The following is a 13,207-nucleotide window of genomic DNA, read 5'->3' on the forward strand; positions in this document are numbered from 1 at the left end:
GGGAGGCAGTTCAGCTATGCATTCCCTTAGAATACTTTGATCTGTGAGTATGTTAAACACACACAAAACAGAGTTCAATGGAATCCAGAGAGCACAGAGATAAATACATGGTGCTTTCTCTTCGAGAATATCTTCACCATCTGAGCGTCAAAGCAGGTGTTCACTCACCTGAGCAATAGGCTTATAGAGCTTTAATAGCCATGCCAACTCAATATCTTGAAAATGCAACCTCTGCTAATTTAATACTGTTATACTGTATATCAAGGCATCACTTACACTGGATCATTAAAAGGGGATTAAAAAAAATATTTTTCTACAAAAAAAAGGGATGAACACATAATTCTTTGCACAAAACGTTAGAAAATACTGTGATATTTTATTATTAAAAATGCTGCTGAAAAGTTTATACATATGTGTCCAGCCATATATATCTTCTATCATTACTTAAGGCAAAAACAAAAAATTGCAAAACAATAACAAAAGAAACCATTAAACCCTGCGTGCCTCTTAAGGTCAAGACTATAAGCCTGGGAAAGTTCTTGTTTTCTTTTCTTTGCCAAGTATATTTTGTTATCATTATTATAGAATTCTATGAAGATCCTATAAATCTTTTCCATTTATAAATCGTACGTCAATTCAGATGTATTAAATTATTAAATTGACTTGATCATAATTATTTTTAAAAGCTAAAACCATTCACTAACAGGAACTTTTTTACCCAAATGTCACAAGCCTGACACATTACTGTACATATTGCTAGCAGAAGACAATTGGAAGTACTCAACAAATACTGTAATTCACATTACAAATATACCCAACTGGTTATGATGCCAAGCATCACTGCCTTTTTTTAGGGTCATGAACTACTGCATCTCAGCTGAGGCAATACATAAGTTGTAAAAATGGCCTGGTAAAGAGTCAGCTTTAATAAACATTATGGGATGGATCAGTGAAGAAGAAATTTTTCCATTTGCTACTAGATGCAGGTTGGGACTGTTGCTTCAACACTTTCTAATCTGTATAACATATCTGTCTTATGTATAAAACATGATTGGTCATATGATGCATTTTCACTGTATTAAATCTCTTTTCATTTCTCTCAGAACCCACTTCTCTGCCATGCACACACAGCAAGGAGTTGTGCAGTGCCCACAGATTTTGTTATCATTGTCTACAATATCATTTCATGGGCTGGCTATTCCAAAGTAGAAGGCATCTTGTGTTAGGTTCTGTATGGGACAGACAATATGACGGTGCCATGCCCAATTTGGCACTGAAATAAAAATGCAAAATACATCTGGGATAATCATGTTCAAGTGCAGAGCAACTTTGTTCAAATATCTTTGGTTACTATCTCTTGATGATGCAGTCACTTTCTAAAGACAAAATATAAACAACCTTCATCTGTTAATAACTCATGTCTAGCTTTTCACACTTGAATCAGCTGTTTAAATGAAACTGCTGAGCCCCTTGTGCGATGGCGCTGTTTTGCCCTTATTTCCCCAGTTAAGGGCGGGCAGGGGAAAATAATAATTTAACCTTTTACTGACAATGAAGCTGTCCAGAATTTTCATATAAATTCACACAGAGCACATTTAGCTATCTCTCTTTTTAGCTCTCAGTAATATTGATTGGTTGTGTCACTGCTATATAATTAACTAGCAAAATTAGAGTTTTCAGACAGGTGCACTCTTGATCATAATAACGGGATACTGGGTGAAAAATCTCTTTTCATACAGATCAGTCATGACCGTTCCACTTTTAAAAACCCAAACAAACCACCCCCACCCCCTTTCCTCTGTCCAATTTCATTTTGACTCTGTTTGGCAAAGCTGAGTGGGTGCTTCCTCAGCAAAAACTCTTCTGCAGCTGCTGGTGAATATTGAGCTAGTTTTCCTCATAAACAACTGACCAAGAGGCAGGTTTTCTTCGCGTTTGTCAGGGCACTAGATTGTGAAGCAAGTCCTCCTAATGTATTAAAATAACCAAGAACTACGAAACTGGACTCATTGTATTGTTGTTTCTTTGCTCAATTGAACAAGCTTAAAACAATAATCATGATTTCCATTTTCTGATCCATCTCTGTGTTGCAATTTAATGAAGGCTAACACAAAAATAAAAGGAAAGGAAAAGAAAAAAGATCTAAAAAACAACTGTCTCCTAAGAATGCTTTAACATGCACTTTTGCAACCCTTAAGGGAAAATACGCAGGTCACACAGACAACTGTATTCTGTGTATGACACCATGTCCTCCTATAAATGAAACATGTTAGAAAAACCTCATGTCTTTTTTCACCACTAGTAATTAAGAAGAAAATCCTCCTTTTGGTCTGGAGGAAACAGAGGTGATATGACTAATGTATATACACATAGGTCACAACTGAAAGCACAATTTCTAAAAGTTCTTTTCAAACTGAAAACGTCAATAAAAGCTTATTTTTTTTTAAACTCACAGCTATGTACACTTTTTACAAAGTTTCTTTAAATATAGTTCAGGCCGGCAAGTCATCTCTTTGCACAGAACTATACGTATTTTACTGCATAGTCCTCTTTTTTTTAATAATAAAATCCTATTTCCCCCTTCTGGTTACAGCTTCTTATGCTGGATAAAAGCCCACGGTGATGTCTTTGTTTTAACAAGGGCCCTTCATGGTATGGCACATAAAGAACTGGTGTTTTTTTTTAATTTCATATATTAAAAAAACTGTACAGTCACTGGCTCTGTGTTCCAGAAGATTCTGCTTGTTTGTTACTCTCAAAACATCCTTTCAAGTGATTTCTTCTGGCATCAACTTTCAATCAAAGCGGCTGAGATCTTAAAGCAGTATCATAACAGCAATGTACATGTTTCACATTTCACAGGGTTTGAAGCTGATCTTTAATATCAGAGAGTTTCTATGGGCAGGATCAGTAAGAAAATAACGACTGCCCTTCACGTTTACTTTTTGTCATTGTTTTTAACAAGTTGTTCAATGGTGAATGCTCTTTTCTCTACTTCTTCTTTTTCTTCCAAGTGGCTTGTGGGGTAAGAGGGGGAAATGGCAGAGCTATACCCTAGTAGTGGAATGTCCATGGGGTAAATTAGTACTGTTTTGTCCTCCACTGAAGGTGTTGAAAGTATGCAAAGGTTGCATTCCTGTTAATGTATTTGGAATCATGGTTATGGTGTTGGGTGTCATTAGTGGAATGTCATCTGGGGACCTCCTCAAAGTAAGAGTGTAGTCAGGTGGGCAGGTTAGTCTCAGGGTATCATGTGCCTGCAGCGATTCACACTCGTGGTCATGCTCTAGCTGTTTCATCTGCAATGACATAATCTCTTCATTTTGTATGTGCGCTATATCATTGGTTGTGTTCCTCTGAGGGCTGGGGCGCCTGTGTGTCTCGTGACGTCGCTTGTCTTTCTTGTAATACAATGCAGCAAAAGCTAAAATGTTGAGGAATAACAAGGATGCCCCAACTGCAATGGTGACACTCAGTTCTGTGGAGTAATCTCGTTTGTTTTCTATCAGGACAGTTGTATCCTCTGGGGCTGTTTTGTGGGTGTCCTTTGAATGTTTAGGATTGTTGGCTGGTGTCATTGCTGGGCGTTTGGTCGCTGGCCACAACTTTCCAGGAGAACGTCTTGTGACATAAGGAAATGAGGTCATATCAGGAGGCGGCACCTTAGTTGTTGTGGAAACATACTGAAATATTTCATTTAAGTTGTGCAAGTGTGGTACAAGTTCCAACCAGAAGGCGACTTTTGTTGCTCGATAGTGATCCCGAACTCGGGGTTTCAGACCAATGTGCAGATAGAGCTGGTCTTTAGGGTTATACTTAGACCAGGCCACTTCTTCAAAACGGTTGGGTTTTGTATGGATGAACTTTGTGTCCTGTGGAACAGGCTGGTTTGGATCTCTACAATGGTAAAAACAAAGCAATATTATAGTCAACCAAGAAATTAACTCTGTTTTATTCGACAATAATTAACAGAAACTGAAGACAGTTAGCTAACTGTAACCCTGCAGAAGTGCCATTAAAAACAAAAACATTTAATATACATGAAATATGAGGTATTACAGTAGTTCTCTATATAGAGAATAGAAAATAGGACCTGATCTTACTCCCTCTGAAATCAGCTGAAGTTTTGGCATTGGCTTCAAGGATTAGGCACTAAAGATGAATTTTTGAGAGGTACTGAGCACTTTCAGCAGTGGGAGTTGTAGGTGCTCAGGATGTCTCAAGATTTGACTTTAGCTTCAGGGCATCCGGTAGCACTGTGTGGTTTTTAAAGATTGACTTTTAACAGCACAAACCCTTTAGGAATAACATGCATGTTCCTTCTTTTGAAACATGAACGTTACACCTAAGTTTAACAGCTAGTTAGATATTCCATTGGGGGGGGGGGTTCAGCCTTCAGAGGGCAAAGAATATTGTCTGTGCTTTATAATATATCATACTAAAGTATATAAAGTATCTTCTATGCGTTATACTGACATTTCTTCTCTCCATTCCCATATGCATTAGTTTTTCTTTTTCAAAAATCAATCTAATCTTTTTCCTTTTCTTCTAATGTGCTCTTATCTATGTTCCAGGAATTCCCTCATCCAATATTACAGTTTTAAAAGCTTTTTTGTTTTCTTTTTTAAAATGCCCATGAGATGATTATATGTTTCCAAGGTTCTTTTGTTGTTAGTGCTAGATCTACACTGGCATTTAGCTTTAATAATCTAAAGATGTTTCTATTCACCTGCTTACCAGGGGGAATTTACCCTTGAATTCAATGAAGTAAAATACAATTAAAAATATTCTTAATCTAGTTTTTGTTTGTTTGGGGTTTTTTTGCATATTATTCTGCACCACATCCCTGCCATCTGCTGAAGATATATATTGAGTATTCCAGAATTTTTTAGATTTTATTCTTTTAAATAATATCTATGAGCCACAATTTGATCCCATATTGTTACTCCTTGTCTGAAGCTAAGGTAGAGCTTTCCCTTTCCAAGCAATACTGCAAGACATTTCAATGTGCTGCCACTCTGAGGAATTCTAACATGTATTTGAAAAGGAAATAAAGTATTCCTTTTGTTCTCAAAGAATAGAGAGGAGGATTTGGCAAATCAAGACAAGTAGGCATTGGCTTGATGCAATATATCTATTACAGTACTTTTGGACACAAGACAAGAATTCTAAAACCTGGATAAACTTACACAGATTATAAAAGCACAAGTCATTTTTCCCCATTAGACACTCTAAAGCCTGGAACAGCTATAGCAGGAAATTAGTGTCATATTTTCTATCTCTTTGTTAAGCACACACTGTTCCAATTCATAGCCCTAAAAACCCTGGGCCTTGTTCTGCAGTGTAGGTGCAGAAAGTATATAAATTAAGCCAACAAGGCAAGTTAGTTGTGCTCAAAGAACTAAACCCAAGGGACATGAGAGCACTCAGTACATCTCATGAAACACACAATCAGGATCATGGGCTGGATAAGTTTACTATTCTTCTTCCACTCCATCCCACCCTCTATGTATGTAAATGAAGACACATTCTTTTTATGTGACAATAAAGTGAAATCCTGACTGCTTTGAAGTTAATGGAAATTTTGTCATTGAATTTACATGGGCCACGATTTTACCCATAAAATTCCAAAATGTCACCAATGATAACTTTACCTCATAGTGTCATATCTGAGGTAATATTATCATTGTGTAAATGAGCTAAGCTGGCATGTTTTTAGATTTCACTAACCATTCCTTCCCACACCCCTTCACCTCCACGAAGAGCTGGATTGTGTGTTCAGTAAGGGGAAAACTCCTATACTATCCTCCAACTCCGAACGAAAAGGGTTGGGGAGTGTGTAGGGGAGTATTGCCTCTCTCTATAGGAAATCCTTATATGCCAGTGTGAAGGACTGGGGGTTGGGGATGGAAGATCTGTTGATATGAGTATATTCTTGCCCATATCATAAAATAGTCTGAAATAACCTTTGTGAAGCTATTCCGTAGGTTTGGATGGGGGACACAATATCACACATGGGCATAGCTCATAGATCTGCATAGTTGGCTTCACCTGGCAATTAGCCATTCACTTGACTTTGGACCTTTCACTTGGCACTGTCCCTCCACTTCTGGTTTTGTAATTTTAGCCTTTCATTTGACCTTTTGGCCTATAGAAATTCTGGAAGCTCATCCATGTCTTTATGAAACAAAGAAAACTACTGGAATGCTTTGGGAATAATGCACATAATAATGTAATAAAAGAAGAACAATGCTTTTATGCATTTCTATACTTTCTCCAGCCAAGCTCTCAGAACACTTCAATTAATTATGGTTTACAACATCCCTCTGAGTTAATGGTAAGTTATTATTAGTATCCCCAGTGTCTCAGCTGGGGAAAGAGAAGCACGGGCAGGCCAAGTGACTTGCTCAAAGTTACCATACAAAGTCTGTGACAAAGCTGGGAATTCCAGGTTCCCAATCATGTGCTTTAGCCTAGACACCATTCTTCTTTTCATACAATTGCTAGAATACAATTATTGATCAGTGTTTGCTCTCTACTAATGATGCTTATTTTTAAGTGTTTTCACTCTAAATTCTTTCTACACCTAAAATGTTCTCCAAGTGAATCTCTGCCACCAAAGTACCTTCAGGTCAGTATCTGAGAATAGTCTCTCTTGTATCGTCTAGCCATTTTCATGGAGTCACTGACTCAAACTGTGAACCTTTCCAGAGAGGGAAATCACAGAGAATTCATCCACCACTCTCTTCCACTTTCCTTCTTTGTGAGCTGTGATTCATGCCTTTATGCCCCAATTATATACGGTAGCTCAGTGATGCTCAACCTACAGTTCTTGATGCACAGCTCTTTAAAGTGCCTACATGCAGCTTGCTTCTCAAGTGTAGGGTGACCAGATGTCCTGATTTTATAGGGACAGATCCAATTTTTGGGTCTTTTTCTTATATAGGCTCCTATAATCCCCCACCCCCATCCCAATTTTTCACATTTGCTGCCTGGTCACCCTACTCAAGTGTCATAAAATAAATGTCCTTGCAATGATGTGATGGCTGATTCAGGAGCAAAATAATAACACATGCACAAAAGTTGAAGCTCTGGCAGCCAGTTAAGATAATGGAAGGCTTCACAATGAAACACTACTGAATGTCTCTGGGTATTAACACCAATAGAATGAGAACTCCGCAGGGAGCCCCATTTCTCACTGAGCTCTACATCATGCTGCTCAAATTGTAACCTTTATCTAGCAGTTTTCATGACTATATTAACTGTTAGCATAATAAACTTATGATGGGCACTTTTATATTCTAAAAATGTTTCATTTTTTTGTGCCACTTTGACTTTGCTGGATGACAAAATGCATTTCTGCAACTGAAGTTCAGTGCCACCGTTGCAGTTGCACATGCGCTGCAAAAATACTGCCCTCTCTTTGTTAACAGAAAAGCAAAAGACACCCTTGAGAGTGTACTTCCTCTCAACAATGAGTTTTGCTGCAAGTATGTGTGTGTGAAAGAGTTTACTCTTCACACTTCAGATTTTTCCTGTGCAACCTCTTAATAATATATTGTGACAGCTATTGTGTCTGTTTATGAAACCAAAACAATAGTGATTGTACTTTATTTCAATACCACAGACCTGGAATCAACCAATATCTTCAAACGAAGAGAAATGAAATATTAGAGGGTAAGCAAAAGATCCAGCCTCCTTTTGAAAACCTCCAACAAAGGAGCTACCAAGGCAGTCTTTTCTATTGTCTTACTCTTCTTACAGTTAGAAAGTTTTTCCTGAGATTTAATCTAAATCTGCTATGCTGTAGTTTGAACTCATAACCTCTTGTCCTGCCCTCTGTAGCAAAAGAGAACAACTTTTCTCCATCTTTTTTGTGGCAGCCTTTCAAGTATCTGAAGACCACTATCATGTCCCCTCTTAATCACCTCTTTTCTAAACTAAACATAATCAGTCCCTTCAGCCTTTGCTTGTATAGCTTCCATTCCATCCCTTTGATCATCTTTGTCGCTCACCTTTGGATCCTTTCCAGTTTCTCTACTTAAGTTTTATATATTAGTGTCCTAAACTGGACACGATACTCCAGCTGAGGCCTTCCCAGAGGTGAGAGGAGTAGTTCCCTTTGCCCAGGAAAGGAATGATGTCCCTCTCAAAAACCAACTCAAGCCCTGGTTTCCCACACAACTTCTTAGTACAATTTCAACATTCAGAAAATCCCTCAAAGTAAGACAATTCTCAACCCCCTCAAAGTACAACACGTTAAAATAGAGCAGTCCTCCATCCCCACTTCAGTGTCACCATCTCCAGGTCCCTCACTTGACTGCCAAAAAAACACTTCATTCCCCTGTTCCTCTTCCCCTATTTTAGGTCCGTAACCTCTGGCAATTCCCAGTGCTGCTTGCAATCGTTTTCCTGAAGCCCTCAACTGATATCTTATGCAAGAAGGCTCCCTGTAGTGTTCCAATCCTGAGGTCCCTGTGCCTGCAAGCTCTGTGCATTCTCATGGGAACCTCCAGAATCAACCCTCTAGTTTTCAGACTTGGTTTGCAGTGATTGAGCTGGTTCTTCCCCTTCACCTCTTCAAGAGCCTTCAACATGGTTCCCCAGATCTGGCCAGTTCTCTCTGACTGCTCTTGTTCACAGCACTCCCTAAATAGCTCTCATAATTCTGGTCTACACTAGTCCCCTCATTCTTCTCTTCTGTAGACTAAACAATCCCAGTTCCCTCAGCCTCTCCTCGTAAGTCATGTGTTCCAGTCCCCTAATCATTTTTGTTGCCCTCTGCTGGACTCTCTCCAATTTTTCCACATCCTTCTTGTAGTGTGGGGCCCAAAACTGGACACAGTACTCCAGATGAGGCCTCACCAATGTCGAATAGAGGGGAACGATCAAGTCCCTCGATCTGTTGGCAATGCCCCTACTTATACAGCCCAAAATGCCATTGGCCTTCTTGGCAACAAGGGTACACTATTGACTCATATCCAGCTTCTCGTCCACTGTCACCCCTAGGTCCTTCTCTGCAGAACTGCTGCCTAGCCATTCGGTCCCTAGTCTGTAGCGGTGCATTGGATTCTTCCGTCCTAAGTGCAGGACTCTGCACTTGTCCTTGTTGAACCTCATCAGATTTCTTTTGGCACAATCCTCCAATTTGTCTAGGTCCCTCTGTATCCCATCCCTACCCTCCAGCGTATCTACCACTCCTCTCAGTTTAGTGTCATCTGCAAACTTGCTGAGGGTGCAATCCACACCATCCTCCAGATCATTTATGAAGATATTGAACAAAACTGGCCCCAGGACCGACCCTTGGGGCACTCCGCTTGATATTGGCTGCCAGCTAGACATGGAGCCATTGATCACTACCCGTTGAGCCTGACAATCTAGCCAATTTTCTACCCACCTTATAGTGCATTCATCCAGCCCATACTTCTTTAACTTGCTGGCAAGAATACTGTGGGAGACAGTGTCAAAAGCTTTGCTAAAGTCAAGGAACATTACATCCACCTTCATCCACAGAACCAGTTATCTCGTCATAGAAGGCAATTAGATTAGTCAGGCATGACTTGCCCTTGGTGAATCCATGCTGACTGTTCCTGATCACTTTTCTCTCCTCTAAGTGCTTCAGAATTGATTCCTTGAGGACCTGCTCCATGATTTTTCCGGGGACTGAGGTGAGGCTGATTGGCCTGTAGTTCCCAGGATCCTCCTTCTTCCCTTTTTTAAAGATGGGCACTACATTAGCCTTTTTCCCGTCGTTCGGAACTTCCCCGGATCACCATGAGTTTTCAAAGATAATGACAATGGCTCTGCAATCACATCCGCTAACTCCTTTAGCACTCTCGGATGCAACGCATCCGGCCCCATGGATTTGTGCATGTCCAGCTTTCCTAAATAGTCCCGAACCACTTCTTTCTTCACAGAGAGCTGGTCACCTCCTCCCCATGCTGTGCTGCCCAGTGCAGTAATCTGGGAGCTGACCTTGTTCATTAAAAATGCATTTTGGAGGGGCACTGAAACTATTCACAAATCTGGGTTGAATTCAGCAAATAGTTTTGTCTGAAGGGAAAAAAAAAATCTGAAAATGGCAAAATGGTAAATTTCAACCATTTTGAAATGAAAAGTTTTGTTTTGACCATTCTAAAATTAAACACTTCAACTTTTCATTTTGAAACAGTGTTTTGTTAATAAATTTAGCTAATTTTAAAAAGTAAAAACCAGCTAACCATAACCTAAAGGAAACAGAAACCAATGCATATTTTGTTTTGGATTGGACAAAATATTTTGTTCAGCCTGAAATGCATTTTTTTCTCATTTCAGCAATTAAAAAAAAATAGTTTCAGTTCAAACCAAAATGATTTCTTTTTCAGCATGGCGCCTAAACTAAAATATCAACTCAGCTCCATCCATGCCTCTTCTTTGGCACTGCCAACCCTTCCCTGAAGTGGAGCATTCAAAGAAAACTCAGGAAGCTTCTGTGACCTATGTGGTCATTTTCTGCAATATCCTGGGCAAACCTTATTGAACTAAGTTTATGTATCTTGTGAGTTCATTGTATTATAAAGTCAAATGCTGATGTATTATTGTGGGACTGTATGCAACTTCTTTAAGAGGAGAGATGACTAATGTGAACCCTGGGAAGAGTAATGAGTTTCAAATGAGTTTTAAACAATGGGCCAGACAATGATGATTTTTTGATTGAGTGGGTTTCATAAGAAATACTTGGGAGAAAAGGAGTGCAAATTTCCTCTACTGAATCCAAACTTTTGAAGCTATACCCTAAGGAGAAATCCATTGTCTATGAATTACCTATTCCCAAATCAAAGACCCAGGCTGTCTAAAGGAGGCACTAAACTTTTCATTAGTGTTCTTGTTCTGAGCAAAACGTGTTATGAAATTGTAACCACAGAAAAAACCCTGTGTGGGGCAGGGGGATTGAAGACTGTTCACTGACCACAGTCTTGGTCGGAGTTGGAGTGATCTCTGGTATGCTTATTAGCATGTGGGTAGGTTGCTGTATTTCTTTTCATGTTTTTTTCTATAATGCTTTTAACCTAAGAATAAAAGTGCTTGCTTAGAAAGAGGTGTGCAGTAACTTAACTATGGTCAATTGCAGTGTGTATAGGCTCTGAAGAGAAGGCAAAGCAGATCTGCTTAAGCAGTTTGACTTACTGGGGAATTCACAGTGTAGTGAGGGAACTGAGTAGCCTGGAAGTACCCGGTCAGGAGGGAGGGAGATGCATGTCTCCACTCAGAGAGTTGATGTCTGAGGAGCCAGAAGCATGAGAATAAGTGCTTTATGGTGGACCATAGAGAGGGAAATAAAAGTGTAGTCTATGACAGGATCATCTTACAACAATTCCTTTGCCTTCTATCCCACTCCCACTGTTCTTACAGTGGGAGGATGTGATAAAGCCTGAATTATATGACTGATTCCTTTAACATGTAAAATTCCCACTAAAGTTAATGGGAATTCTGATTGTACAAGGACAGCAGGATGAAGCCATAAAAGGAGATCTTAAAGAAAATCTCATGCAAACTGTTTATATATATATAAATATTATATATAATTGTGATCCCCAAACAAAGCTTCTTGAATATATTCCACAATGCATTCCCCCCACCCCCATTTTTAAAGGAATGTCTTCAGTAAGAGATAGCTTTGGTGAGTAGATTCAGAAGTCAAGATGATGATGAATGAAGGCTAAAAACTATAGTCTTAGCACTGAAAGGGAAATGGACCATCAGAAAACTGCAATTTCCAAGTGTTCATTTCAAGCATGAGCCATTCAACACTAAACAGTCACTTTATTTGTCACTTTTTGTTTTCTAGCTTCAGTTACTGACTTCAAAGTAAAATACAATAAAAGTACAGTGCCTTTCATTGTGTCTTTGACACCTAGTGATTTTACAGGATTGACCTGCCCTCCAAACCTAGCCTTGGCAATAGACCCATTAAACAGTGTGTGTGTTTTTTATCAGCAGGTGGTGTGTGTCAATTAGAAGCTCAGCACAGCCCTTCAGAGCACTGCACTAACTGAGCAGTAATTGTACAGTAAAGTTCCTAGATACTGCCTCAGTGTGAGAGTCATCCAGGACTGGAGGAGTGTCAGAAGTTTTTTTTTTTTTTTTTTAAACAGGCTGCAGTTTTAATGTTTAATGTTCAGCTATAGAGAAACCCGCAGTGTTATAGTCTCACAGAGAATACATTTTCAATATCTGTTGCTGTGGGCACAAAAACAAAGCAGCCAAATAATATCAGGATAAAGCAGGAAAACAATGACTGAAAAACAAAAACCTGAAACATGTCAGGTGCTTCTGATGTATTAGGCCTGATTGTATACCTGGAATCCAAATTGTATGTGGGAGGGTGGATAGGAGACTAGTTACCTAAAATAAGTCCCTATATAATCTCAGTTTGAGGTTCTATAGCCTACAAGATCCTATTTTTCCCTGCCAGAGGAAATTCTCCTTTTTATTTCAGTTGGATGTGTTGGAGGTGCAGAACAAATATAGTCATAGAGCTTAAGATTCCATTTATCCACCAGGAAATTTCTTGTTCTAAAAGGTGGATTCTATGGAGTAACATTAGGGTTTCTGTTAAAACAAAACAAAGAAGTTTCCCTTCTGCAGGACACCTGGAATTGTATAGCTACAGGGCTGTACTTATAATCCATTTTTCAGACTGCTTGTAAAGGAGCGAATCCACAATGGAATAGATCTTGTATTTTAGTCTTCATTTACTAAGCATATTACCAGTTGGGTGCTTTGGAAATGATTAATAACCCTTCTGAAGCATTGGTGCAGTCTTTAGGAGGTACAATATGAATGTAAGTCCACAGCCGGAGGACTGGACAATGGTATGCATATTCTGCTAAAATCAGCTCTCCAGCAGCAGTGCGTAGCAACTGCCTTGAAATTATGAGTAATGGTGACAGATGGAGCAGTGAGGAGCTCTTGTAAGGCTTAAATAACCACAAAAGTCTGATTTGTTTGCATTCTATGGAAATAATAATAAAATAATTATAAATAATAATCACACAGACAGGTCTTGACATCCTACATAATAATTCTTCTGAGGTATTTTTCTAAGGGTCTGAATCCCTGTATGTATGTGGGCTGTTTTATCCACACTAATAAAGATCTAATCATCGAAAAAATCTGCTTCTGAGCCCTGTCACAAGTTCATGCCATGCAGCGTTCAGTATAGCAC

At 39.1% G+C, this 13,207-nt stretch overlaps 1 protein-coding gene across 6 annotated transcripts in view; it reads right to left on the reverse strand.

The window, feature by feature from the left end:
- Nucleotides 1-356: 356 nt before the first annotated feature.
- Nucleotides 357-13,207, reverse strand: part of NLGN4X (neuroligin 4 X-linked) — a 251,139-nt gene continuing 238,288 nt past the window's right edge. For all 6 annotated transcript variants that reach the window (XM_073354245.2, XM_073354294.2, XM_073354254.2 and 3 more), the window contains one exon: nucleotides 357-3,897. In XM_073354245.2, the coding sequence (XP_073210346.1) occupies nucleotides 3,048-3,897 (850 nt within the window). In that variant the 3' untranslated portion in view covers nucleotides 357-3,047. The remainder of the gene's footprint in view (nucleotides 3,898-13,207) is intronic.

Source organism: Lepidochelys kempii, chromosome 1 (genome assembly GCF_965140285.1).
Source record: "Lepidochelys kempii isolate rLepKem1 chromosome 1, rLepKem1.hap1, whole genome shotgun sequence".
NCBI classification, from domain to species: Eukaryota; Metazoa; Chordata; order Testudines; family Cheloniidae; genus Lepidochelys; species Lepidochelys kempii.